Raw genomic sequence first — 27923 nt, forward strand, 5'->3', positions numbered from 1 at the left:
CTTGACTTTTCTTTTTGTTTAAGAAACCTAAAAGCTTTATTTCTTCTTCTCTCCTCGTCCATTCTCTGGTGTTCGATCTGTACATCAAAGGTATGATATTTATATGCATTTTGATTTAAAGTTGATTCCTTTGTTAAACCCATATCGAGAATTGGAATCTATCTTTGTTTGGGTTAAGTCTTGTTCAGATTCAGTCTCTTCAGTGTAGTAATTTAGTTTGACTCAGCTGTTATATAATCTGGGTTTATGTTGATGAACATGAGTGTGTGGATCGTTGGATGTTATGTGGGTTTAAGTTTAGTAGATTCAGCACTTCGCATCGTTCCAAGTTTTAATTTTTCTTTCCAGAAAATTTGGGAGGAGATTGATACGGTTTTGCATTTTTGCAGAGGTTTTTGAGCTAAGCTTAAGGTGCAATGGGAGACAGTCAGTACTCGTTTTCTCTCACTACCTTCAGGTACGAACTTGTTTATCTTTCAAACGCATCTCTTTGGAAAATTTAGATTGGGGGGTTAATTAGTGTTGTGGTTATGATAACAGTCCATCAGGGAAGCTGGTTCAGATAGAGCATGCTCTAACAGCTGTTGGATCAGGCCAGACATCTTTGGGAATCAAAGGTTTGTTGTTGTCAATGATGAATGACCTGATGGAATTCTATATAAAGAGATTCTAAGGAACGTTTGTTGTTTTGTTATCACGACTGTGGTTTTTCATTTTGCAGCTTCAAACGGAGTTGTCATTGCAACAGAAAAGAAACTTCCTTCTATTCTGGTTGATGAAGAATCTGTAAGTTTGATGACAACATGTTTCTTTCAAGTTTTATAGCAATTGGATCGTTTTCCTTTCTACCCTTGTGGAACTTTAGTAGGTTGTAACGAATGTTAACCAAATGTCTCTACTTCAGGTTCAGAAGATTCAGCATTTGACTCCCAACATTGGAGTTGTTTACAGGTTCTTCTTCTCTCCTCAGCTATTTTGTAGCTCTTTAATTGAAAATTGGATTTTTATTACTTATGGTATCTCTCATAAGTTGCCTTTTCCTTAGTTCATGCCTTCATCATTTCAATGCTAACTTCGGTATTTTATTCTATGAAGTGGTATGGGTCCTGATTTTCGAGTTCTTGTACGAAAGAGTAGGAAGCAGGCTGAGCAATATAACCGTCTGTACAAAGTAATCTTTAACATCTCTATTCTTTTCTACTTTTCTTGGAGTATTGCATGTATGATAAATCTTCAGTCCCTGTTAGTTCTCAGATACTTTGGATTGATGTATCTTAAACTGTTTCTTATTAGTAGTTTCCAACTTCTGATGGGGTTTTTGTTGTCACAGGAACCCATCCCCGTTACTCAACTTGTAAGAGAAACTGCAACGGTGATGCAAGAGTTCACTCAATCAGGGTAAGTACTATTCAAAATCTATACGGTTTACTTCCTTCCATAGATTTAAGATTCATTTGAAATGAGAACATTTTGTCAAAACAAAACTGTATCCATAAACTAGACTACTGAATTTTGCTTCACCTTTCGGTTTCCTTCTCTTAATAGTGGTGTTAGGCCGTTTGGAGTTTCTCTACTAGTGGCTGGGTATGATGACAAAGGTCCACAGCTCTATCAGGTATGTAGTAGTAGTAACATTAAAGATGTATATAACCTTTATAACCGCTTATGTAAATAAAAACATCTTATTACAGAATTTCATTTTTTTTCATTAGGTGGATCCGTCTGGCTCTTATTTCTCATGGAAAGCTTCTGCCATGGGAAAGAATGTTTCAAATGCTAAGACATTCCTTGAGAAAAGGTAATAACATTTTTTAACTGTTTGTGTATGATCTTGGAAGCATGTCATGTCATCTTAGTCTCTTATCAGGTACACTGAAGATATGGAACTTGATGATGCCATTCACACTGCCATTTTAACTTTGAAGGAAGGGTGAGAGTTCTTACCAAGTCCTGTTTTTTTCAGAGTTTTGACAGAACTTAACATCTTTCTTTCTCGTCTGTTTCACAGTTTCGAGGGAGAAATCTCTAGCAAAAACATTGAGATCGGCAAGATTGGTGCTGACAAAGTTTTCAGGTAACGTTTCAAGACTCCAAACTAGTAGAATCAAAGAACCTTTGTTTATTGCCAACAATGTTCTGAAAAGAGGCTGTTATGTGCAGGGTACTAACACCTGCAGAGATCGACGATTACTTGGCTGAAGTAGAGTAAACTTTCACTTGCCCGTCCGTGCAGCTTAGCGCGCTTTGAATCCTAATGCTATCTTTTTCTTTTCTCTGACTGGTTGCACAAACTTGGTGGTTATTGCTTCTGTAAAACTTTTGGAACTTGTTCAGACTCGAGACCCAATTTTAGAATCTGTTTTCTTTTCATTTATTTATGTTCAAAATGTCATGCACACAAATTACTTGAGCCAAAACATGAAGTTTTTGTCCATCTCCATTGAATTTTCAAGAAACATTCCGGAGGATGAATCATTATAGAGATTAGCTTCTTTATTCAATAATGATTTGGTACAAAGTTGATAGAAGTGATGGCATGGGGACAGGGACGTTGCTTGAGTAGTTGAAAAATGCATATGCGTTTACTTGTTATTCAACAAAGCTAGCTGGTGGATTGTTGTTAGATTATGGAGAATGATTATCAAGCTCACCAAATACTCTTCTACTAATAACTTTGAATACCAAAAGTTTCCATATTAAGCATCATCTTGAAGATGGTTTAGTCTCAGAGCTTTCAGTATAGTATATTGTTTGACCAGCTAGGTATCATCTACTTACTTGAAAATGCCAAGAAGTCAACTATGGGATATTATATTCTATATTACCTGAACTTTCCTTCAAGTATTGATATCCAGAATAATAATTTAAGAATACGCCTTAAACCATATAGTAAATTCATAATTTAGATTTGTTAATGTATCATGAGCATGATGATGATGATTCTTGTGTTCCAGGTTTATGGTGTTCATTATCAGCTTCTTCTAACTCTAGTTCGCTTTCCATGTGCTTGAACCATTTCTTGACTTCATCTTCATCAGACTCTTCTTCTGCTCTGAACTCATTTGCACCAGATTGTTGAAGTGAGTTTGAACTATCTAAGAAACTCCATATGTCAGGATCTGAGTCAAAAGGAATCTCTAGATCTGGTTTGTCTACCTCTTGAATAATTTCATTAAACGCGCTACACTTAAACAAGAGGCCTATCTTTGGATCATCTTCCTGGTTTGAGTTGTAGGAACCACCAGAAGACACTGAAGTAGTAAAGTCTTGAGAGGTCTTTGTGTTCAAACAACCTTCTGCTTGAGACTTATCTTCTTTCCCACAAGAAACAGAATTACTTGAACAAGGCGAGGTTGCTGAGCTCTGAACAAGTCTTTTCTTTAGACGAGTATGCCACACATTCTTGATCTCATTATCTGTTCTTCCTGGAAGTTGAGAAGCGATTCTTGACCACCTTATCAAAAATGCACAAAACCAATGTCAATATCAAATCACTTTTTTTGTCCAACACAAGAAGCATGCATATAGTTATTTACTTGTTTCCATAGTTCTGGTGAAGCTTTATGATTGTTTCTTCCTCCTCTGCAGTGAAGTTACCTCGCTTCACATCTGGTCGAAGGTAGTTGATCCACCTTAGACGACAACTCTTTCCACATCTTAGTAGACCTTCGTTATTTTGCATATTTATTCAGAAGCATATTAAGAAAAGCCATTCAATAGGCTTTGCTTTGATCATGATCAGAAAGCAACAACATACCAGATTGATTGGGAAGAGATCTCCAGTTCTCATGACCAAACTTTTGAATAAAAGAGATGAGTTTCAAGTCTTCTTCAGGGCTCCATGGACCTCTCTTCACTTTGATCTTGTCACAACAAGGTGCTCTTCCCTTCCCCATTCCCTCTCTCTCTCCCTCTCCTTCTATGTGTATATATTTTATATATACAATCAGGATCAATTTTGAGATTTACTTTTACCAAATAGAATTTGTTGTGTTGTTTATATAAATGAGAGGCAAGAGTGTGATCTTGACATGAGAAAGATAAATGAAAATAAATGGATTTGATAAATGTCAAATCAGATTTGTTGAGTGTTATTATTTGGTAGAATTCCATTTTCTCATTTTTACTTGATTTGGCATCTACATGATGCATGCAACTTATCTTTTCTTTTAATAGCGATGCTTGTTCATATTTGTGTTGGAAGTAAATATATAATTAAGTTAAAAAAAAGAGTAAATAAATAGTTATTTTATTCCTTTAATTATTAAAACTAGTTTCCCAAATAAAAGTTATAGGGGGTGATTGTTTTTGGGTGTAGAATTTAATTTGTAGGTTTATTTGCTGTAAACTATTTTACTATAACTTTGTAAAACATTTTTTTTTTTGCTTTGGAAATAAAACTCTCTACAACCATATTTTGATTTTGTAAAAAAAAATTGATGTAAGTATTTTAAGGAAAGGAAAACTTGATTGGTTGACATATATAGTTTTTTTTTGTCATCAACAATACAAACTCATATTGACTCTGTAAACCAAACCGAGTGATCTGCATCCATGTGAACGACAAAAGACGGTTGCTTTCTAGCATTGCGTGCTAGACTATCTGCCTTTGAATTTTGCATCCGTAGTACATAGATAATCTCTAATCAGGTGAAGCTCTCTTTCAGGATCTTGATATCTTCCAAATAATTTGCAAAAGCTGGCCGTTCTTTTGGTTTTGAAACCATTTTCACCAATTGAGAACAATCGGTTGCGAACGTAACCTGAACTTAACGTAAATTTCTCATACATTCCATTGTCCAGAGCAACGGCTGACATATATAGTTTTAAACTAAATTTTAGTTGTGTAAAGCATCTACAGCCACAACCAATCATCCTCGTAAGCTTTGAGATTTACCGGAATGTATTAGGCAATTTTTCTAATGTAAAACTAGGTATAGACAAGTGTTCATTTTAATATCTTATTTTATTTAGAAATCTATTAAAAAAGAGTAAATCATTTTAAATTATAATAATGGAATTAATCACATGTATATACTGTAAAATAGTAATAGTTATGAAGTGACAAAATTATATATTAGTTTTTTTGGACAAAATATTAGTTTTTTATTAGGTTGTTTTGTCTAAAGTTTGCAATGAGATTTGATAATAATCTTCTTCTTTTTTGAAAAAGATAATATTGTTTCTTGTCAGCTAATTTTGTCTAACTCACTCGCATAAGCAACGTGGCTCCATGCAACATTGCCAACTCTTGAATATAGATATTATCCCATAATCATGTAGTTCCAAGACAATGATTAAGAAATTCTCTCATGAACAATGCTGTCCAAATTTTAATTATGCATCCGTCATGCCATGGAATTAATATATTTATATTTTGTCAAGACTATCGATTGCGTACACAAAAACAAATACGCTGCAAAGAAAAATATAAAAGCTATAAATTAAATCTGAGAGCTAAAATAGAAGGCAATAAACATCATAAAGTAAGTTCAAAATCACATCCGAAAATACAAAAAAAACGATGTAGTATATGCGAGCAAAGTGCACGATCTCACCAAACTAAAGAGAGTGGAAAAGGTCAGAGACATACGTCGTTTTTGACTTCTTTAATGTTTGGTGGGTTTGGTTTTGTTGTTGGCACTTGGCTACGTTGATTACTTATTATCACCAAACCTTCATTACTTTATTAATTTCTATGCAACCATCCAAAAATGATTCCTAGTAGTTGTAATATATACTTATTCACTACTATTACTATGCACTCCAAAACCAATTAATGGTTGGAGTATTAAGTATCACCCATGACTGAAGTTAACTCGAAGTAAGAAACCAAAGTAGTTGCGAATATTCAGTGATACATATAAGTTATAAATGTTTGGTTCAAAAATTTATATAAATATATACAAGTCTACAGTTTCGACATACAAAATGACAGTACGGATTTTGCTTGTTTATGAGGCTCTTGGTAATCAGAAGGTTGGTGAACAAATCATATGAGTGGACACTATATGTGGACAAAAGTGATATAGTTTTTCAACCTCCCTATGGAGTATGGACCTTATTTGGCATATAAGATTTCATAAAGTAAAATGAAAATTTTGCAAGCTTATGAATATGTCCATGTAAGAAAGAGTTGATGTGCACACCAGAACAAATAACCGATGTGCGGAGCAAGCATAACAGCAACCCATAATAAACCACTTCAACTAAACAAACAAATCAATTCATAACATTTTTAAAGTTTTATAACACATTTAATTGTCAACAGCAAGCGCGGGGTTCCGCCCCTAATAATGATAATGATCAAATAGTTTTAAAAACGTTTAATGACCAGTGTACTAGTACTTATAAAAGTAGCATTTTAATGACTTGAACTCTAATTGGATTGATTGACATTTATGCAAGTGTGTAACCAGTAGACCACTTAGTTTAACATGTTAACTGATATATTTTGTATATATATACTTGATTCATATATTAAATGGGTATCCAAAACCGAACCGAAATCTCATAAGTACCTATTGGGTATAAGAATGATTTATACAATATTACCCGGAACCGAATGGTTCCTATCCGAAACCGAACCGAATATCCGAATGCCCTGCCCATGGCTACCTGGTCCATTACAGGGACTGTGTCATCTCCTTGATACATTAATTACTATTCTCGTTCGCGGCACAAAAACCCTAAACCCTTTGATCTTTTTCAGTTGTTTTCATTTTTCAACTTCACTAAAACCTCTCCACTTGCTGCTGAATTAGTGTGAATAATGGGGAAAAGTCGGCGTAAAGATAAGATAATACCTCCGCTGCTCCCGGGCAAGCTACATGAAACATAAACCTCAAGTTTTCAAAAATTTTGAAAAAAAATAGATAAATAGATCTCTAAAATTGTAAAAAAAAATTCAGACCCTCAAACTATAAAAATTCTTTTTAATTGTCTAGTCCCCAAAATCTCAAGGCATGCCACTGCTGCAGCTTCACCAGGACGTACCTGAAGAGGATATTGAGTTCTCCGACTAGGATATGAAGTTCGTCGAAGAGAACACTGATTAACGTTTTTACCAAAAAAAAAAAAAAAAAAACACTGATTAACGCCCCTATTCGTCACTCGTATTGACACCACTGCTATTAACAGGTGCTCCTTCATGCTGTGTTAGTGGTTGCTTAGGTTCTCATACTTTGAGTTATAGCGAGTAGGTTTAGTATTCAATGCATACATTCGGAAGCTATTAGCGAAGGAGCTAGGGTTATCCTATCTGATCAGATTTGTGCATTGCTAAATATCTTGTTTGTGATGATGCCAGGCAATGCGTTGGTGAACAAAAGACAGTGGAGGACAGGTATGAGGAAGAGAAAGGGAGTAGTAACGAGATCCAAGTGGATCCTGTTGATGTGCTCCCTGTCATGACTTAAGATGGCAAACTCCACCAGCGAACTCGTAATCAACGTAAACTATTGTTTAATGATACAATCTCAGGATTGTTATATCTGTAGTCATTCTATGTTACAGTGACAAAGACGTCAAAACTAGCTAAGGGCGATACTGATGAAGCAGAAGAGGATGTTATTGAAGATGAAAATATATTGAACAAATCTCAGAGGAGAGCAAAAGCTAAAAAGAGTAAAAAAAGAGGCGAAAAAACAAGAGAAGGAATTGCCTAAAGAGATCATACAAGAGGAGGAAACACCTCAAGCAGCAGTTTTGGTGATGCCTGTTTTGAGTCTTTCTGATTTTTCGTTAAAACTTATTTTTTAACATGTGAATGATTTTTTTTCTTTTGTCAGGCAGAATTGAACGAAGGACTATCTGGTGAAGAGACGTTTGAAAATAAGAAAAACAAACTCGAGGAGTTGGGAATGCAACTACTTTCTGATCCTGAGGCAAACATAAGAACCATAAAGGAAATGTAATACAAAGATAGTGAAACTTGGTTTGTTATCTGTGTTGGCCGTATTAAAAGATATAATTCCTGGGTAATTTTATCAGACCTTTTCCCCATTTTATCTGCTAATCAGTCTCTTAACCCCACTCTATGATGTTTGAATTTACATCTTTGATTTTGTTGGTGGTGCCAGCTATTAGAATAGACTTCCTACAGAAAAGGAGCTCGAGATGAAGGTCTCAAAGGCAGTAAAGATTAGATGGTGCGAAATTTGACGTTTTGACATTGTTTTCCCTCGTTTTGGCAACTCTATGACCCCGTAACATCTAAAATGGGTTCCGGTTCTTACTGTTCCTTTCATCTAAACTTGATGACATTGTTCAGGTTCCTGCTGATTACAAGGGAGTTACGTATGAACCAGATGTTAAATTTTTTGGTTTTGTTTTTGTGGTAATTTATAAATTATAATTGTTGCTTTATTTATTTTATCTTTGTGGCTAACCATATTTTTTTACATTAAGCTGAGTAAAACCTCCTATCACCAATAATTTTACTTGGTTTGTATTTGTTTTAGTAATTAGTTAACGCTATTAATACCATATCTAAAAATAAAAGTAAAACATACTTCACATTTTTTTTATTATAAATACTTCATCTTGATAATCTTATTACTCAAAAAAACAAAAAAAAACATAAAAATGAATAATTACATAGTTTTTCTGTTAGTTATTGGTATGTGTTCTTGGTCAAGTGAAGCTTGGATAAAAGAAAACTGCCCTATAAATCGTATAATGATTACTAACCAACTCGGTGGTGGTCAAGTATTGGGATACAAGTGCAGTAATTGGCTATTTCAAAATTGGGAAGGCGGTTTAAAAACTTTTAATCAAAACAGAACTTGGGAATTCGCCGATGTTACTAATAGAAGAGAAAGAACAAGGTACGCATGTGATTTATGGTTTGGAGCTCGAAAAGAATTTCATTTTGATGAGCTTGAAATATATCGAGCTGCTGCAAATACTAGATGTAATCAAATACGTCAATGGGCAGCTAGACCTGATGGGATTTGGTTCAGAAGAGATCATGACAAACCGTTAGGCCTTGTCCGCCCCTGGAAGAAAAGATAGATATAACTTCTTCTTTTCCATTTCCTAATATTGAAATAATCAGTAAAGATCTAATAATAATGTGCTATATTGTATATAGAAAAAATATTATAATAATAGTGTATAAGTTTAAGTAATACTTATACATGTTGTTGTTTCAAGGTTGTAAACAATGACACAATATACTTATTTTATAATAATTCTTGTTTTGTAACAGAAATGTCTACATCTTTATGTTTTTCTTTTTAGTATGCAAAAGAAAACATGTTTAGAACATCTAGGTACCAACAATGGAGTTTCGGGATGTTTAATCAACGTTAGGCATCGCTATTTGAATCTTCAATCCCGACGTTAGGGTTCATGTTCTTCTTCTATTTCTGAAACCAAAAGTGTTGTTCTTCCTTCTCTGATACCAACAACGGAAATTCGAGATACCAACTATGGAGTTTCGAGTTGTTCAATTGACGTGAACCATCTCTGTGTAAATCTTCAATTCTGATGTTTTGCCTTCCGTTAAAATCATGTTCATAGTATTCCTAAACTTCATACCTTTAATTAACGTGATTCTGTTCTTGAATAAGTGTTATTAAATTCATGTTCATATGACTATTAAACTAATGTTCATAGTGTTCTTAAACTCATATCTTAATAATTTTGTAATTTGGTTGAGGTCATGTTACGCTGGAGCAGGAATCTGTTCTTTTCTAATATTAAGCCCTTCGAAGAGAAAGGTCTTGCTGATGAGTGGGACAAAGTTGGGATGTATTTCTCAGGGTTCAATAAGCTCGATGATAATCGATCCTCTATGGAAATTTTATTTGAGATTAGGACAAAGGTATAGTGAAGCTCGAGATTGAGATGATTTGTTCTTTTAATTTATTTCTTGAATATACGGCTATATTCTTCCTTGAAGTAATTATGTTGTTTGTATGTTTATTTCAGAAATGTCAAAAGGTTTATGAAGATCTTTGCAAAGAGATGACTCAGCTTCTGACTCGAGATCATTTTAGGTAAATTTAGCTTTAATTAGCCTTAATATAACTGAACTTTCTAAAATGCATACACTTAAGTTTTAAAGTGTGTTTGATATCTCCACAGGGAAAAGAGTAATTGTCAACTAGAGTGATACAAAATCAGCCAGAAATATAATGTAAACTCAGTTGAAGAAACTGATAGAGGAATATGCTTTGTTTGATGAGAAGCTTGCCTTCCCCAGTTTCCAGCCTTCTTGCCCGTGAACTTTGATCAATCAAAGGTAAACGTCCTGTATCTTTCTTGAACAGAAAGGTCAAGTGATCAATCAAGAACATCTCTCTGATCACCAATGAGAGCCAGGATTTGTAGAAGAGAGAGAGAGAGAGAGAGAGAGAGAGAGAGAGAGAGAGAGAGAGAGAGAGAGAGAGAGAGAGAGAGAGAGAGAGAGAGAGAGAGAGAGAGAGAGAGAGAGAGAGAGAGTATAGACAGAGAAGAGAAGGGAGGAAGTCTCCAGATTATCAGGACATCGTCATGGACACTAGAAGTAGCCGAGAAGGGCCTGATGGTGATGTGATCAAATTTCAAATCAGAGCATTAACCTTCCAGTTCTGTGGTGCAAGAAGAGAATGGGTATGTGCTTTTTTTATTTTTGTGTACTTGGAAACGTTTGGTGTGCTGTCTTTGTAAGTTGATGTTTTTGACTCTAATGTTGATTTGCGCTTTTTAAGAAGCTTTAAAGTTGCTATGATCATAAGTTTGTTATGGTGAAACAGGAACGTCTCAGGTCAGACTGCAAAATGGGTCTCTTCCAGGGAGGCGGCTGAGCTGTCTGGAGGATCGGACAGGGGTACAAGACAGAAAGCGTCTGAGAAAACTGTAAAGACGGAAGATGGTGTTTTGGGCGAGTTTCATGGTTCCACAAAAGCTTCTCGCCGGCCCATGGTTGAAAGATCTCCTTCTTCGACAAGTCTTGACCGGAGATTCAATAATAATCAGAGTAGTGCAAGATGGAGCAGTGAGGTTGAAGAAACAGGCCTTAGGAACAACGCGAAAGATTTTTCAGCACCTGAGGATGAAAGGTTTCGGGTGGATGACACATCACAGGGAAATATATCCTTTAACAATAAAGCCTACCTGAGAAAGTGCCATTGAAGATAGGAAGGAGTTTGGTAGATCTTCAAGCCTATACTTCTGAGTTGTTGATGCTGTTGGGAGCTGTAATAAAATTACGTTCTTCGGCTGGATGTCATTGTTTCAGCATATTTTGAGTTGTGAAGTTCAGGTACTCTCCTTCACAAGTATTTGCTGTGTTTTTGTACTTTATACGTTGGGTTTTAAATTTTAGTACATAAAAGAATATTATGTTTGATTTACCTCTTTTCACGTAATCTAATCCTAAAAATTTATAGACTTCAAGAATAAGCAGCAAAACTTATATGTATTGTTTTGTTTGGTATTGGAGTTGCCTTCAAGCCAAATTTAGCTTGAAAATAACGTGATTATTCGAATTATCTGTATATACAATTGATAGTTAATATTGTATTTATATATTACGTTTGTTAAATATATACATATAAAATATATAAAAAGAGAATATATTTTGTTAATTAAATCCGGTTTAGCATGAAATAAAATAATAAGTTTTGTAGAATAAACTACAATATTAGATGCTAAGTCTACAATAACATTAACCTACACCCGCTAATGATCCACTTACACACGTATATTGTATAACTATCTACACGATTTCTCGCTAGCTGCAGTTTGGAGGTTCATAACATTCGAGAAATGCAAAGTATTTTCATAACAACACCGAAGATGGTATAACACATACATTGCAGCCAAATATTATTTAACTAATGTTATATATTTTTTAAGTTAAAAGTTGCATCCTACGGCATCAAAATATGTTTTTATGGTTTGTATTTTCAGAGAGATTCTTTCGAGATTTAATGGTTTTTTGTTTTTCTAAAAAAACTAAAGTTGGATAGAAACAAAATAAAACAAGAACGAATGACTGCTACAATTAGAGTCGCATCCATACATCATTTCATAGAGTTAGAATAACCAAACTTCAATGTATCCTCACCGAAATTCACAATACCTTCTCCACCAGTAGTTTTCTGTGACAACGTCGGAGCTACATTTATCTGCGCTAATCCAATCTTTCATTCGCGCATGAAGCACATAGCGATAGACTACCACTTCGTTCGTGGTCAAGTTCAACGGGGAGCTTTGCGAGTTTCACATATTAATATCAGAGATCAATACACTGACGCCCTCACCACTTCACTCTCTCGAGCTAGGTTCTTGGATCTTTGTGACAAGTTTGGAGTGAGACGTCTTCCTATATCTTGAGGGGGCGTGTTAAAGATATTATTGAGAGATACTCGGGATTCCAATCCCTTCTGTTATGGCAACTTAGTTAATACGTTAACCTAGAGACCTCCTCTCTATTCTTGTATATATAGGCAATTTTCCTTGTACTGTTAATATATGCAAGTACATATTCTCTACACTTCTCCAGCTTTACAACCTCCTTCTTGTGTACCACCCTAGAAGGTTTGTTATGACCTTTTCCTCTTTTAACAGATGTAGCTGACTCTGAAACAGTCTTCTGATTGAAACAGAGACTCAGGTGAAGTACAATATATAGGTTATGCTGCAGAGACGTACCCACCACACAGGGCAAATAATATATCTTCCAATTTACTCACAAAGTGATATGATCTATGCCAAATGTTGTGTTTAAATATAATCTTCAGTAAAGTATAAATCAAAAATTTGGTATAAATCATCATAAAACAATAGGATTATCCATGATAAAATACTCAACGTGACAATTTTTATAATTATAATTCAGTAATAAGAAGATCTTAATTATTAGTTTATAATAATACATTTCCTAACATTTTAAATTTTGTGGTTTTGTTTTCGTGGTAATTTATAAATTATAATTGTTTCTTTATTTATTTTATCTTTGTGGCTAACCATATTTTTTTATATTAAGCTGAGGAAACCCTCTAACACCAATAATTTTACTTGGTTTGTATTTGATTTAGTAATTAGTTAACGCTATTAATTACATATCTAAAAATAAAAGTAAAAAATACTTCACATTTTTTTATAAATACTTCATGTTGATAATCTTATTACTCCAACAAAAAAAAATCATAAAAATGAATAATTACATAGTTTTTCTGTTTGTTATTGCTATGTGTTCTAGGTTAAGTGAAGCTTTAGTACCAGAAAATTGCCCTATAAATCGTATAATGATTACTAACCAACTCGGTGGTGGTAAAGTATTGGGATACAAGTGCAGTAATTGGCTACGTCGTGAATGGCAGGGCAGTTTAACAACTTTTAATCAAAATAAATCTTGGGAATTCACTGATGTTATTAAAATACGAAAAAGATCAAGGTATGAATGTGATTTATGGTTTGGAGCTCGAAAAGAATTTCATTTTGATAAGCTTCAAATATATCGAGCTGCTTCTAGGCATAGATGTAATCAAATACGTCAATGGGCAGCTAGACCTGATGGGATTTGGTTCAGAAAAGATCATGACAAACCGTTAGGCCATGTCCTCCCCTGGAAGAAAAGATAGATATAACTTTTTCTTTTCCATTTCCTAATATTGAAATATCAGTAAATATCTAATAATAATGTTTTGTGAAACAAGAGAATATAATCTGTATGTTTTTGTTATTATTCATAAAATATATGGAATTACACCGTCATAGAATAATGGAAAAACTAAAAAAAAGGAAATACAAATATGAAAAAAGTACAAATCATAATCTAATAAGGAAAAAGCAAGATGATGATTCTCTCTCTCTCCTCGCGGCTGACTCTCTCTAGCATTGGACCGATTATGAACCGGGCTGGTTATGGATATCCACAATATGATTTATAACACTCCCCCTTGGATGCCATAACCATACAGAGTTTGTAATATGTTTTAGATGTTGCCTCATTAAAACCTTATCAGGAAAACCCAATGGGACAAAACCATGGCGAAGGAAAAATAGTACAACACGTATTACTCCCCCTGTTCTGAACATCACTGAAGGTCTTTCAGTCTACGCATCCCAATCTAATGCGTGAGCTTTCTGAACATGCAGGTAAGAAGTGATTTGGTGAACAGGTCGGCTGAGTTGTCACTGGAACGCACTTGGACGACTTGAAACTCGCCGGCATTCTGAAGCTCGTGCGTAAAATAAACCCAAGTCTTTTGTTCTTTGCAGGTAACGAATAATATGTTTAATCCCGTCTCAGTGCCTTTGGGTCGGACAAGAGCTAAATTTAGACAATAGATTCATGGCAAAACATATATATGGTCGTGTATGCATACGAGGAGAGAGCTATTCATTAAAATAAATTTTTAAATGTACTGATTTGTTATTTTCAGATCATGAACCACATTAACTCTAACTTAAAAGACAAGGTTGGTGGTTGTTGTTCCTGTCAGGTCACTGATTCACATTCACCAAATCAAGAAGTTTGAATCATAAGTAGAGATTAGACAACAGATTATGTGTTGTTCTTAAAAGAAACTTACAAAAAACCATTACTACATGAGCCTACATAAGTCCCTATTACGTGGCATACAAATCGGCAAAATGAGCCGAAAGGAATTAATTAGATATACTAGTAGATATTAGATGATATTCCGTGCATGCGCAGAGGTGAATCTTTTACACTAATGTTTGTTCATTATCATTATTTGATGTTAACATTTTATAACACTACAATCTTTATCGATTATAAAATGACAAATACAAATGTTGGTCTCTTAAATGTATCATCGTTGTTGAAGAGTTAACATATTACAACTCATTTTAATTATTTTTGAAACTTCAGTTGGACAAAAGAAACTTAAGTTTTATGACTGACACAAATCACCAAAACTAGATAGACAACATAGATTGTAAAATGACAAAAATTGATTAGGTTTTCTGTTCTCGATTTGTTTACTTCTATAAAATTGTGCTTTCATTTTCGTTTCTTTGACATGAGTTTAGTTTGGGCTAATTTGTATTCTTCATATAGCATTCTATCAGAGGTTCTAACAGCTGATATGTTTTCATAAAATTCAGATTTAAAGGAAACCTATTAATTAAGATGTTTTTTTAATAATTCTTTTATATATTTGATGTAATAACCTGTTGAGGACAAAAAGATGTAATAACCGATAAAATTTGTTTTCGTGAAAATATCAAATATCACTTATTTTACTATATAATCAATACTATTAAAAGGGAAGTAGTCTAAAAAAATCTACCTACAAAAGTTGTTTGGACCCTTTTATTTAACTCATTATTTTTTTTTGTCTTACCTTAAATTTATACTAACAATATGTTATCATATATTTCTCTAACAATAATTTAGTCAATTCTTTTATTTATTTAAATCTCACTCTTAAATCCTAATCATTACTATTACTATATTCATCATTTTGATTTTTAATCGTAAAAGCATTGAAACTAATGTTTTATATTATCACTTTTATCATATAATATATGATTTAAAGCAAGATAAATTACAAGACATATATGTGTACATTCTAACTTCCTCTTTCGTTTATAATAAAGTAATCATATCATGTATAAACTTTCCCACTAAAATCTCATATCATATACTAAACTTTCAACCGTCTATAGTTTGATAATATTTTCATATTTGAAAATGATTTTTCTGAATATTCATGTTACCTTCACAAAAATGAAGAAATTCATTGGTTCTATTAAAGCTAACCTGACTTCACGATATCAGTATTGATTATTCAAGATTTTGAAAATTATTTGTTTAGATATTATACTTTTATATACTTTTCACTTAAAACGAATCAATACTATTAAAAAGGAAAGAGTTTTAAAAAATCTAATATAAAAAAATTGTTGGGGTTATGTATATCTATTTATTATTTTTCTGATAATACATTAATAATTCTAAACATACAATATTTTAAATATTTTTAACAGATCTTAATATTATTTCTTATGATACCTTTACTCAGAAAAATATTTCATCAATCATGTTTTTGTACAATAACGTTAAAAATATATATCAAAAGGTTGTGGACCTGATATGGACGTAATGGGTCAACATCTGTTCGGGTATTTAAGATCCTAAAAGAATTTGAAATATATGAAAAATCTGAAAATATCCGAAACACGAAAAGTATTTGAAACTCCAAACAAATACCAAAAAAATTTAAATACCTAAAAATTTAAAATCTTATTCAAAATCTGACACGATGAACTGAAAAATACCCAAAATTTTATCCAAATATCCAATTTTTTTTAATTTGAAAAATTTACCTGAAATCAAAACTCTAATCGTAAACCAAAAACTTAAAAAAAATATCCATAATACCAGAAACGTATTCGGAATATCCAAATATAGCTAATAAACACATATTTATGATCGAGTCTAGGGTAGGACCCGAACTCAAACAAAGACATGCGGGTCAAAAAAACCCAATAGGTTATCTTCTCTAGACCTGAACTAACCTATAATTTTAGATCGGTTTGCTTTGTTTTTTTGATCCGGATATAATTCTCATGTCGAAAAGAAACTTACGTAAAAATGTACATACAAAATCTCAAATAAACAAATTTGTAGATTATATAACTGTTAAAAATTATGTTTTTCGATATAATAAAACTTTGTATTATAATATAATCTAACAACCCGTGCTTTCCAAGCGCGGGTCAAAATCTAGTTAAATGTTATATTTTTACCTATCTAATATTTTGTATCTAAGCATCTATCTTATGATTAGAATCCAAACTGAAAATTTTATTTTATATATTCCAATTAGTTATCAATCATTTACATATTTACTTTTCAATGTTATGTTTTGTAAAATTGATGTATTGTAAAATCTGTTAATTTTTCTTATCTGGTTTGTATTTACTGAAATTCAATTTTATAGTTTAAAAATTACTGTGTCAAATTATTTAACTGTATTAATTATTTTAATGATTTAATTCTGATATTATATATATATCATATTTTTTTATTTTCAGTTATTGATATCAAAATTTGAATTAACAGTAATTTACAATACATTATATTTGACAATACTTTGTTGAGGAATATATTATTATCCAAAAGCGTAGGTCGAAATATTTGTTACCAATTTGTTAAGTTGTAGATTTTAAGACATTAATAGATTGTTTATTAAGATCTTTATTTATATTTTGGAATATTTATGAAATATTTATAAGGTTAGTGTTTTCCAACTGAACCTTTTGATTTCAAAAATTTTAAACAATAATATACATTTTATATGTAAAAATGAGATAAAAAGTACTATACTGTAATTTAAGGTCAGCATTTTTTCTTGTATAAAATATCGAACAAAAGCTTTAAAATGAAAAAGATTGACTATTAGATAATCTGTAAAAAAGAATCCATGCATACATTATGGTGGGGAATTTTCAAAAATATGAAGAAAATATTGGTTGACGTTCACCATTAAGTGAAACACATATATGCCAAGAAAATAAAAAACTATAACCCATATATAATTATAGGGATCCCGTAATTATATTATAAGGTCAACACATCTGGTGCGGTTTAACATATAACAAAATATATATCATTTTAAAGGGTCAATGTTCTACGACATGTAAACTCAACAAAGCAACATCATATATAATTTTAAGAGTAAATTAGCTCAATATACAAAAAGAAGTGAGATACCATAGAGTTGAGGGAAAAAGGTGATGATGGGGGAAAAAAAATGGGGGGAAATAGGGTATGGAGTGCAAATAGGGAATATGTTGTGTGTAGGGAGTACAAATTCTCTAATTTTAATAATGGTTGGATAAGTATTTACGTAATAAGTCTAATAATTTTTTTTACTGGGTAAGTATTTACGTAATAAGTTTAATAAATTTTCTACTAAAAACGGTTCCGAAAAATATATATCATGTGGGTCTCGTATTTGAGGTTTGAATCGTATAATTATAGAGAAACTGATTAAGGTAGATATTAAATAATAAATTTAAAACTTTTAGTAAATAGGTCCAGTAACTTTTTTGTATAAATAGATTTTTTTAGACTCCTTCCTTTTTAACAGTATTGACTAGATTTTGACCCGCGCTTTCAAAGCGCGGGTTTATTTTTGTTTTTTTTTTCAATTGACAAATATTTAGTAAATATCACATTTTTATATATTTGTGTTTTATTTTATAAAAGACTTAAAAAATTTATCTTTATTTATCGTATTTCATTTTAAATGACTATTTATGTTAAAAAAATTAAACTTTATTTTTTTAATGAATTAAGTTGGTATAACTCTGATAAATTAATTTTATTATGGGGTTAATATTTTAATTAAAAAATTATATACTTTTAATAAAGATTTATACTTTTCAATAAAAAAATTCAATTATTTTTATGAATGCTTAAATTATATTAAGAAAAAAATAATAATAATTAAGAATAGTTGAAAAAAAATTATTTGAACTTGGACTCAATGGCCCAAAGGAAAAAAAAAGTGAGAATTGAATCTGATTTTTTAATAGGCCCAAATGGCCCAAGAGAGATTTGATTTGGGCTGGATCCAAAAATAATGACCCAATATAGATTTGTTATTAATATTACTTAATTGCCCTTAATGAAACATGCAATCTTAGTGAAGGAAACATACCCCTAAGGTAATTATGACAATAGGATCCTGCTTTAATAGTATAGATATTGATTACATTTTAGTAAAACAAAAAGTCATAGAAAAACAAGTTTACCGTCCATTTGAATTGATTGATTATTGATTAGGATTTTAATGTGTTAAAGCTCATTTTCTTTAAAAAAAATCTTAAAATAGATAAATACTCTCTATTTGCATCAATTATTAAAAGGAAAAAAGAGAGTAGGCATCGCTATATCTTCTCTCGCATCTAGGGTTCCGCTGCTTCTTTCTCCGCATCTGTTTCTCTGCTTCCGTCACGGGGGAGCCTAGCCGGCGATATGTATTGAATTTCTCAGTAGAGAAGCTCGTTACTCTGATTGAATCCACGATCCTGAATCTTACATCCATCTCACAAGACCTCTAGGGATTTTCAGATTCATAAACAATTCGATAGTTAGATTAGCGTAGGGATCTATACGAAGCAATCGAACACCGGTAATCGATTATGGATGCTTTTGGTATGGGGGGAAGCAGTATGAATCAAGCTCCTGGACCCGATGATCTTAAGAAAGCTGTAGACAATCCTACAGGTTTGTTCTTCGGATCGTTTATATGTAGTTTGAATCTGGATCTCGATGTCGAACTTGAATTTGATGCTTACTTGATTTGTTAGAAGAAGAAGATTAGGGAGTAGTATTGTACCTGCGCTTTGGCTTCTTGCGTTTTGTATCAAACTTGCATTATATTATAGTTTCTTTGGTGCAGGTGATTCAGTGTTCGATGCATCTCAGTATGCGTTTTTTGGGAACGATGTGGTGGAGGAGGTTGAGCTTGGTGGATTGGAAGAGGAAGATGAGATTTTGTCTTTCAATGGGATAGGGGATGCCTTCTCTTTTGATAAGGAAGAGGTTATATTCCACTCTATTTCTCTTAAGCTTGCATTTTTCTCTATGTTTTGGAAGAGATGGAGCTTTTCTTTGGTTTTTATATACTCTAGTGACTTCAAAATTTTAATTCCCGATATATGCAGGTTGGGGATTCTAGGCCTTTGTCTGACGTTGATGATCTTGCTACTACTTTTTCAAAGGTCAAACAATACGCATTATAATTGAATCACATTTGCAATCACACACTTCTATTTCTGTTATATTTTATTATGAAAGTTTAAAGCTTTGCTTCGGTGAAACTTTTGATCTGAGGATTTTTCTTTTCTTTCTATGATTTTATAGTTGAATAGGGATCCTGATGTGTATAGAAACATGGGACCAATCACTGATAGGCGATCGAGCCAGAGTGAGTTTCAAATCTTGTATTTTTCCTGCAGATTTCATTCATTTTCATGGTTCTCCATCTTCCTTACAAGGAAGGCTTTGGTTTGTGGTTTAACAATGCAATGTCTTTCCTTTTGTTCTCAGATTCTTTAGTACCTGAGTGGACTCAGAGGGAGAAGTTACCTGATTGGCATGGCTCTGATGCTATCAAAGATGACAAGGCGTGGTCGGCAACACCGTATCCTGAACCACAACGTCAGCTGCATCAAAACCTCAATCAACAACAGTTTCCCAGTGAGCCGATCATTGTCCCGAAGTCATCTTTTGTTTCATATCCTCCTCAAGGCAGCATATCACCAGATCAGCGCTTAGGACACCCAAATTTACCATATCATTCTGGTGGGCCTCAAATGGGATCGCCAAACTTCTCTCAGTTCCCAACTTTGCCGCCTCAGTTGGCTGGCATGCATCATGGGTCTCCCCAGCGCACTGGGAACATGCCTCAGTTTCGTCCTGCTCTTCCTCCGAATAATCGCCCTCCCGCTCAATGGATGAATCGTCAAAATGTGCATCCTGGTGATAATTCAGGGATCATGAATAACGCGATGCTACAACAGCTGCCTCATCAAAACGGTTTGATGCCCCCTCAGATGCAAGGATCTCAGAATAGGTTACAACATCCAATGCAGCCTCCTCTCGGTCATATGCCAGGAATGCAGCCTCAGTTATTCAGTCCCCACCTTTCTCGATCATCTTCTTCTGCAAGTTATGATGGAATGCTTGGCTTTGTTGATCCTAGGGAATCAAGACCAGGGTCGGCTCAAGGCAACAGACCGAACATGCGTTTTCATCAACAAGGCTTTGATGGTGGTGTTCAGAGGAAATATAGTGGGTGGCCTCCTTACCGGTCTAAATACATGACAGCAGGGGAGATAGAGAATATACTGAGAACGCAGCTTGTTGCTACACACAGCAATGATCCTTACGTTGATGATTACTACCATCAAGCCTGTCTTGCTAAGAAATCTGCGGGTGCGAAACTGAAACATCATTTCTGTCCAAACCACTTGAGGGACCTACTACATCCACGAGCACGGACAAACAATGAGCCCCATGCGTTTCTTCAAGTTGATGCTCATAGTCTTGGTAGAGTTCCTTTCTCGTCAATCCGCAGGCCTCGTCCCCTTCTTGAAGTGGATCCTCCAAATTCAACCAAGTCTGGCAATGCAGAGCACAGGGCTACCGATAAGCCCCTTGATGAGGAACCCTTGCTCGCAGCTAGAGTGTACATTGAGGATGGTCATAATCTTCTCCTTGATGTTGACGACATAGATCGTTTCTTAGAGCTTACCCAACTCCACGATGGAGGAATCCAGTTGAAACAGAAACGGCAAGCTTTGTTGGAAACCCTTGCGGTTTCGCTGCAGCTCGTTGATCCCCTTGCCAAGAATGGGCAAAGCCGGTCCCAGGATGATTTAATCTTTCAAAGTATTATCTCTCTTCCAAAGGGTCGGAAACTGCTTATAAGGTATCTTCAGCTTATTTTCCCTGGCAGCGACCTAATGCGTATAGTCTGCATGGCCATTTTCCGTCATCTGAGATCACTGTTTGGAGTCCTCTCATCCGATCCTGATATCACCAAAACCACAAACAAGCTTGCAAACGTTGTGAACTCGTGCATTCACAAGATGGATTTAGGACCCATAAGCGCGTGTCTAGCAGCGGTTTCCTGTTCTTCTGAGCAGCCACCGCTCCGTCCTTTAGGCAGCCCTGTTGGAGACGGAGCTTCCACGGTACTGAAATCTACACTCGACAGGGCTTCTGAGCTTCTCCGGGCTAATAACTTCAACAATGCGGGCATGGCTCTATGGCGTGCTTCCTTCAATGAGTTCTTCAACCTTCTGATGAGGTACTGCATCAGCAAATACGACGGTATCATGCAGAGTCTGAACTCGCACTTGCCACCAGAGTTTGCTAGTGAGATATCTGATGCAGCTGCGCAAGCCATTGTCCGTGAAATGCCCATTGAGCTTCTACGTTCGAGTTTCCCACATATCGATGAGCAGCAAAAGAGATTGCTAATGGAGTTTTTGAAACGATCTATGCTTGGAAGCCAGAAAACCGAGCCAGTCTTGGGCTGATAGTATCTAGAATCAAGAAACCTTACCGCACCGCGATGTCTGTATATGAAGCATAAGATGATGCAGAAAGGGTAAAAAGAACGGTAGAGAGTTTAAACTCTTTATTTTTTGGTAGTAGAAAAAAAAGCAGCGAAGAAGAGGTTCGGTCTCTCTGTACAGAGAAAGAAAGTCTTTAGCTTTGCAGAACTTTGTAGCCAAGGCATTATGTGTTTTCTGTGTTCTATGTCATCGTGGTTTTCTTTTTTGTTTCGAAACCTTTTTTATGTTTTGATACTTTCCTTTCTCTTTCAGTGTTTTGCCAAATAAATATTTTGGGTTATGCTTTGGTAATGAATCCTATTTGTTTGTTCATATCATCTCTTCCAAGAAGCAAAGAGTACACTTATGTCTGATCGTTGAAGAGATAGCTCATGATGATGAATTGGAGGTGGCTAAATAGGGTTCTTGAGGAGCTGCGATTGCATACGGTTGTGGTACAGAGTGCAGTAGATAGGATTTGGAATTTAGAACGATGAGTAGGAGTAGAAACCATGATTCTATTGACAAAAAGATGATGTCAGTTTTATCATTTATGAGGATGATGATGATTCATGTACGATTGTCTAAAACAGATAAGAAGCAAGAAACGCAATAAGTTGGTGTTTACATTGACATATAAAAGATCCAGTTGAAACAATAAAAAACAATAAGCAAGATGTTGATCAAGAGGGAAAAAGTCTGGAACTTTAATTCCGATTAAAGAAAAGTCTGATGATTTAGTGAAACAAAAACTAAAAGAGTGTTTGGGTTGGTAAACGCAAGCTTGTTACTTAGATCGCTGTCTCATCTTTCGCCTCTTCCTCTTCAGCCTTCTCATACGCTTCTTCTTCCACTGCACACAAAAGTAACAACACCATAACACGTAAAAGAAGCAAGATTCGTCTCTAGACAGATAAACGACTTATCACACATATACGATCAATCATGAAATTAACATGATAAAGCAGTCTAAACAGATTACACTAATGTTTTTTTTTTGTGTTGATCTTTTAGAATGTGCTGATGTTTTTGAATTTTTACGATCTTGGTCTCTCCTTCGTAACACAGATAAAGCAGTCTCGGAAACTACTTGATGACCAGAGACAGGAGTCGCTCTCTTATCAATACAAACTAAATATATATTTGTATTGTTCCAAACTCTGACTCTGATTAAACCATGTTCTCATCAGTGAAACCATTAGTGTAATCTTTCTGATCAAGAGTGGATTAGAAGAAGATGCTGGGACTTTCAAACATGCCATTTTCATCACGAGGCCTTTTGTCTGAACAAACATAAATTAAAATCTGTGATTGGCTGAGTGATATCCTAGCTTACTCTACAGCCAGCATATTTTTGGTTGGTATATATGGAATATCTGTATTTTTCAGATAAATTAAACAATATAACATATTGAGGAAAATTAAGAATATTTGTTTATTTATTGTAAAATTCGAAAGTGTATATGTACTACGGGGTTAGTGAAAATCTCTCTCTTCTTCGTTCTCTCTCTAGAATCCTTCACGAAGAAGAGATTGAGATTAAGTTCTTTTGATTGTCGCTGATTCCTTTTAGCGACTCTGCTTCTGGTATACTCGGTCATCTCGACGAGTATAGCCGGCTTTTGTTTCTGGTGGCTCGCGGTCTCTTCGACGGAGCTGTCCGGCTTCTGACTCCGCGTCGCGCTCTTCTCGATGGCGACGGCGGCTTTACTCCGGGGTTCTTCCGGTTTCGTTGATCGAAGTTTCCTGTTCTTCTCTGCTTAATTGCCTCTCTTTCCTCAGCCTCGATGTCATCGCTTCCTCTACTCCTCGCGAGCCGGTTCATCTTCGAGCTTCGTTCTATTATTAAAGGTGACAGTTTTTCTAGCAGGAAGATCGACGGTGATGGGATCGATTGCAGGCGATTAGTTCTTCTGGAAACATAGATCTGGTGTGTGGCTTGTACAACCGTGAAGATGGTTCCTTCGTGAGCTGTTCTTCATCGGTAAGGCTCTGCTTGACGGTGGAGTTCCGTCGAGTCTCCCCTCTTCGCCGGTGGAAGGCGGTCCGCTCTCTCCTTGACGCGTGTTTCAGGACGCCGGGCGTTCGTCCACGTGGTGGGACGCGTGGAAGCCTTCCTCAACGGGTTTCCTCCTTTGGGGCTTTCGGCCCAAAGTGTTTGTTGTGTTTGGGCCTGTAGTTTAGGCCTTCTTTGTTTGTGTTGTTACGTTGGGCTTGATCCAGTTTGGATCATGTCCCGTTTAATAAAATCCAGTGAAAAAAAAAAAAATATGTACTACGGGGTTCTTCTTCTTCTTCTGGGACATCCCAGAAAATGGACACAAGCCTAGTCTTGTCTCTCAAACTTAATCATTGCTTCAATTCTGTCAACACTTGCACGCCATGTTTGTATTCTCCGCCGCTCCGTCTCTCCCCTTGCTACTCCCGCCGCTTCTATTCTCCGGTCACTGTCAACGCCGCCAAGAAAACCTCTCAGATTATCCGCTCTGAACTCGATGACAGAATCAACGGCTCTGATTCCCGCTTCCTCGACCGTGTAAGCTTCTTCCCTTCTCCCTATTTTCGATTCACTGTGAACATGTGTCTCCAACTGAAACTGTTCGTGTCCGTATCTTTGTGGATTAGTTTTGAGCTGAAAGTCTTAACCTTTACTACATTGGTTCGGTAATTGTTGAGCTTTAGTCATTTTTTGATACTGTGTCTGAATTTTAAGAGTGGCTTGGCTTGTCTTGTCTTGTTTGATCAATAGCAACTTGAGAGCTATTATCTTTGTCTATGGATCAAAGAAGGGAGTTTCGTTTCTCTCATTGTCCTGTTTCTAGCTGTTTTGGGCACCGATACATATTATGTTGTCAGCTCTTTTGTCCACTCTTGTTTTGAGTTCTTATCAAGTCTTACTATCTTTTGTTTACAGCAAAAGGCTTTAGAGGCAGCTATGAATGACATTAATGGTTCGTTTGGTAAAGGAAGTGTAACCAGATTAGGGAGTGCTGGTGGTGCACTAGTGTGAGAATCTCTCTCTTTATACTTGTTGAACAACAAGCCCTATAACACATCTAGATTCCTCCATGTGATATTTAATTTCAGAAAAATAAAAAAAATGATTTGTGTTATTGCAGGGAAACTTTTCCGAGTGGTGTTTTGACTCTTGATCTTGCCTTAGGTGGAGGTCTCCCAAAGGGTCGAATAGTCGAGGTATGCACTTTCTGAGAGAGAGAAAACGAATAAGAACTGTGACACACACTATGATAATTGGTTTTGTAACTTGATACTGGCTGCAGATATATGGACCAGAGAGTAGTGGCAAGACCACGCTAGCACTCCATGCAATTGCTGAAGTTCAGGTTTTCTTTCTTGTGAACCAACTACTTCGATCTGATCTTTCTATATGTTGCTGAAACGTGGTGGTTTTCTGACTGTGCAGAAGCTTGGAGGCAATGCAATGCTCGTTGATGCAGAGCATGCCTTTGATCCAGCGTACTCCAAAGCATTAGGTGTTGATGTTGAAAACTTGATAGTGTGCCAGCCTGATAACGGCGAGATGGCTTTAGAAAGTAATCGAATAACATTCTTATTATGATATGGTTACTTTTCATGCGTGTGAGTTACCTAACATGTTGCTTTCTTCATTTTACTGACACAGTTGCAGACCGTATGTGTCGTTCGGGTGCGGTTGACCTTATATGTGTTGATTCTGTTTCCGCACTTACTCCACGTGCCGAGATTGAAGTAATGATTTAATCTCTTCCTTATACATCTACTTTCTTGCTTGTATGATTTTTTTTTCTGAGTTAGAGTTTGTTTACTCTCCTGTTTGTGCATAGGGTGAGATTGGAATGCAGCAGATGGGGTTGCAAGCTCGTCTTATGAGTCAAGCTCTTCGTAAAATGTCGGGAAACGCCTCTAAAGCTGGATGTACACTTATTTTCCTTAACCAAATAAGATACAAGGTATTAGTACAATACACCTTTTATGTTGTGTTCTTGAGCTAACAATACTTTTCTGTTATGCTTTCAAGATTGGTGTGTACTACGGGAATCCAGAGGTGACTAGTGGAGGGATTGCGTTGAAGTTCTTTGCGTCCGTCCGGCTAGAAATTCGTTCTGCTGGGAAGATCAAATCTGTAAGGACAACAACAGTTAATATCTGTGTGGTTTGGTCCGTTTTAAAACTGCAACTCATTCTAATTCCAAATTTACTTAATTTAAAGAGCAAAGGGGATGAAGATATTGGTCTTCGAGCTCGTGTAAGAGTACAGAAGAGCAAGGTTAGTATCAACATGTCAAGTTATTTTAAACTTAGAAGTAAATTTGCCTTTATATATATTTATACATTTGCAGGTTTCGAGACCGTATAAGCAAGCAGAGTTTGAGATTATGTTCGGGGAAGGAGTCAGTAAACTGGTATGCATTATCAGTCTCTCTGACAGCATATAAACATGTGTCCTTGTTTTTTTTAACTTAAACTTAAAACCTGTAGGGATGTGTTCTTGATTGTGCTGAAATCATGGAGGTTGTAGTCAAGAAAGGTTCTTGGTACAGCTACGAAGACCAAAGGTCTAGTTTCTAAACTGTAAACTCAAGACATCTTGTGGATACAGATTATGTGGTAATCATTTGTGTCTCTGTTTCAGACTCGGGCAAGGAAGAGAGAAAGCATTGCAGCACTTAAGGGAAAACCCTTCACTTCAAGACGAAATTGAGAAGGTTTGCTTTCTTCCTTCCCATGTGAATGTAAACTCTTTGCATCAGTTTGTTTATCTTTATTAATTTATTTTGCAATGGTGTTGGCTTGCAGAGAGTGAGATTGTTGATGTTAGATGGAGATGTCCATAGATCAACCCCTTTGCTTAGCAGCAGCTCCTCTTCTGTTTCACATCATGAAGAAGAAGATGACGACTCGCTTGATGGCTTCCAATGACTAATCCATCTTAAATGTTCCCATCAGCAACACTAGTGTTCATTTAGTCTCCTCTTTTATTTCAAGTAATCGTCATTCAAAACTCCATTTGCTTCAGTCTATAAACATGTTCTTATATATTCAAAGTATGTTCTTAGCTTCTTAAAAACATTACATAGAAGATAACAACGACACTAAAACATATAATAGAGGAACACGAGTACACATGAGTTAAACACAGTTTCAAGACTTTACTGAGCCAAAGCACTGGTGTTGTACACAAGAAGAGCTCCTCCGGCAAGGATTCCTGCGAGGGTCACCGCCCAAATAGCCAAACCGGTGACTCCTCCCTTGTACACGTCACCACTCGCTGACCACTCGTCCTCGTTGTAGATAGGACTGTATCCATCGACGTTAGCACCGTACTTGTCGACAAATTTGTAAACACCGTATCCCTGAAATGAAACGACATCGTTAATCACTCATGCGGAAAAAAAAAACATTAAAACGACATCGTTTTAGTCACTCATACGGAAAAAGACTTAAACGACATCGTTTTACCTTGCCCTTTCTGCCGGAAGCGTCGACGCCGTCCCTCAAGTCCATGCTGCCGTTAACTCCTACACACAAAAATCGATTTAACGGAATAAGCTAACACTTTTAACGGTAACGGTAGCGTTTTCATAAGTAAAAGTGTGTTATGTTGTACGGACCAAAGGGCTTGTCTGTTTTGATCTTCTTGACGCCACTAGCGACGATTCTGAAGGAAGAAGGAGAAGCTCTTGTGAGCGATGGCAATCCTCTCGCCGACATCTTCTCCACCGTGAAACCCGCAGGTTTCAATGTAACTGATGAAAGCATCACTGAAGCAGCCATGTTCTCACAAAGATCAAAGTTCTCTTCTTCTCTTACGATCTCTAATCTCTATGTCTCGCATGGTGCGTTTGTGTGGTGTTTAAATATGAGGAGAGAGGAGATCT

The 27923-nt window shown here is 35.4% G+C and overlaps 5 protein-coding genes and 1 long non-coding RNA gene across 7 annotated transcripts; 4 read left to right on the plus strand and 2 right to left on the minus strand.

Annotated features, from left to right (window-relative positions):
• The first annotated feature begins 4 nt into the window (after positions 1 to 4).
• Positions 5 to 2370, plus strand: LOC106353416 (proteasome subunit alpha type-2-A). 2 transcript variants are annotated; one of them, XM_013793170.3, is made up of 12 exons: positions 5 to 90; positions 390 to 457; positions 541 to 617; positions 722 to 786; positions 905 to 951; positions 1096 to 1171; positions 1331 to 1398; positions 1546 to 1615; positions 1713 to 1798; positions 1868 to 1930; positions 2009 to 2074; positions 2161 to 2370. In XM_013793170.3, exons 2-12 carry the CDS (start codon positions 417 to 419, stop codon positions 2207 to 2209), a joined length of 708 nt encoding a protein of 235 aa, XP_013648624.1. In that variant the 5' UTR covers positions 5 to 90; positions 390 to 416; the 3' UTR covers positions 2210 to 2370. The 2 variants fall into 2 exon arrangements, with proteins under 2 accessions (XP_013648624.1, XP_048591690.1); XM_048735733.1 differs by lacking the exon at positions 5 to 90 and adding an exon at positions 138 to 172.
• Positions 2158 to 3910, minus strand: LOC106356906 (transcription factor MYB63). The gene is given in 3 exon segments (XM_048735732.1): positions 2158 to 3454; positions 3537 to 3730; positions 3732 to 3910. Coding segments are annotated over 3 exon segments (894 nt in total). The 5' UTR covers positions 3897 to 3910; the 3' UTR covers positions 2158 to 2919.
• Positions 3911 to 7367: 3457 nt separating this feature from the next.
• LOC125576232 lies at positions 7368 to 10192 on the plus strand. Its single transcript, XR_007314627.1, has 2 exons — positions 7368 to 10004; positions 10093 to 10192. It is a non-coding gene; the product is annotated as an uncharacterized LOC125576232 (long non-coding RNA).
• Positions 10193 to 18836: 8644 nt separating this feature from the next.
• LOC106353417 (protein PAT1 homolog) lies at positions 18837 to 22377 on the plus strand. Its single transcript, XM_013793171.3, has 5 exons — positions 18837 to 19204; positions 19380 to 19522; positions 19645 to 19701; positions 19844 to 19907; positions 20030 to 22377. Exons 1-5 carry the CDS (start codon positions 19120 to 19122, stop codon positions 22024 to 22026), a joined length of 2346 nt encoding a protein of 781 aa, XP_013648625.2. The 5' UTR covers positions 18837 to 19119; the 3' UTR covers positions 22027 to 22377.
• Positions 22378 to 24318: 1941 nt separating this feature from the next.
• LOC106353418 (DNA repair protein recA homolog 1, chloroplastic-like) lies at positions 24319 to 27104 on the plus strand. The gene is made up of 13 exons (XM_013793172.3): positions 24319 to 24580; positions 24959 to 25050; positions 25164 to 25239; positions 25326 to 25388; positions 25469 to 25598; positions 25688 to 25773; positions 25869 to 25994; positions 26063 to 26167; positions 26255 to 26311; positions 26385 to 26447; positions 26524 to 26600; positions 26678 to 26750; positions 26842 to 27104. Exons 1-13 carry the CDS (start codon positions 24359 to 24361, stop codon positions 26962 to 26964), a joined length of 1293 nt encoding a protein of 430 aa, XP_013648626.2. The 5' UTR covers positions 24319 to 24358; the 3' UTR covers positions 26965 to 27104.
• On the minus strand, positions 27057 to 27865 carry LOC106353419 (photosystem II 10 kDa polypeptide, chloroplastic). The gene is made up of 3 exons (XM_013793175.3): positions 27657 to 27865; positions 27505 to 27563; positions 27057 to 27398 (listed from the first exon to the last, which is right to left on the minus strand). The coding sequence occupies exons 1-3, from the start codon at positions 27817 to 27819 to the stop codon at positions 27195 to 27197; spliced, it is 426 nt and encodes a 141-aa protein (XP_013648629.1). The 5' UTR covers positions 27820 to 27865; the 3' UTR covers positions 27057 to 27194.
• Positions 27866 to 27923: the final 58 nt, after the last annotated feature.

This window comes from Brassica napus, chromosome A7 (assembly GCF_020379485.1).
Source record: "Brassica napus cultivar Da-Ae chromosome A7, Da-Ae, whole genome shotgun sequence".
Classification (NCBI taxonomy): Eukaryota; Viridiplantae; Streptophyta; class Magnoliopsida; order Brassicales; family Brassicaceae; genus Brassica; species Brassica napus.

Excerpts from the sequence above, each read along its gene's own strand:
- LOC106353419 (XM_013793175.3), bottom strand. The coding sequence starts at position 27,819 with ATGGCTGCTTCAGTGATGCTTTCATCAGTTACATTGAAACCTGCGGGT. Across the intron at positions 27,564-27,656 it reads CAAAACAGACAAGCCCTTTG|GAGTTAACGGCAGCATGGAC; the intron begins GTCCGTACAACA and ends TTTTGTGTGTAG. Across the intron at positions 27,399-27,504 it reads CTTCCGGCAGAAAGGGCAAG|GGATACGGTGTTTACAAATT; the intron begins GTAAAACGATGT and ends GTTTCATTTCAG.
- LOC106353416 (XM_013793170.3), top strand. The coding sequence starts at position 417 with ATGGGAGACAGTCAGTACTCGTTTTCTCTCACTACCTTCAG. Across the intron at positions 952-1,095 it reads AACATTGGAGTTGTTTACAG|TGGTATGGGTCCTGATTTTC; the intron begins GTTCTTCTTCTC and ends TATTCTATGAAG. Across the intron at positions 1,931-2,008 it reads ATTTTAACTTTGAAGGAAGG|TTTCGAGGGAGAAATCTCTA; the intron begins GTGAGAGTTCTT and ends TCTGTTTCACAG.
- LOC106353417 (XM_013793171.3), top strand. The coding sequence starts at position 19,120 with ATGGATGCTTTTGGTATGGGGGGAAGCAGTATGAATCAAGCTCCTGGA. Across the intron at positions 19,205-19,379 it reads AGCTGTAGACAATCCTACAG|GTGATTCAGTGTTCGATGCA; the intron begins GTTTGTTCTTCG and ends TCTTTGGTGCAG. Across the intron at positions 19,908-20,029 it reads TGATAGGCGATCGAGCCAGA|ATTCTTTAGTACCTGAGTGG; the intron begins GTGAGTTTCAAA and ends TTTTGTTCTCAG.
- LOC106353418 (XM_013793172.3), top strand. The coding sequence starts at position 24,359 with ATGGACACAAGCCTAGTCTTGTCTCTCAAACTTAATCATTGCTTCAAT. Across the intron at positions 24,581-24,958 it reads ATTCCCGCTTCCTCGACCGT|CAAAAGGCTTTAGAGGCAGC; the intron begins GTAAGCTTCTTC and ends TTTTGTTTACAG. Across the intron at positions 26,312-26,384 it reads TAAGAGTACAGAAGAGCAAG|GTTTCGAGACCGTATAAGCA; the intron begins GTTAGTATCAAC and ends ATACATTTGCAG.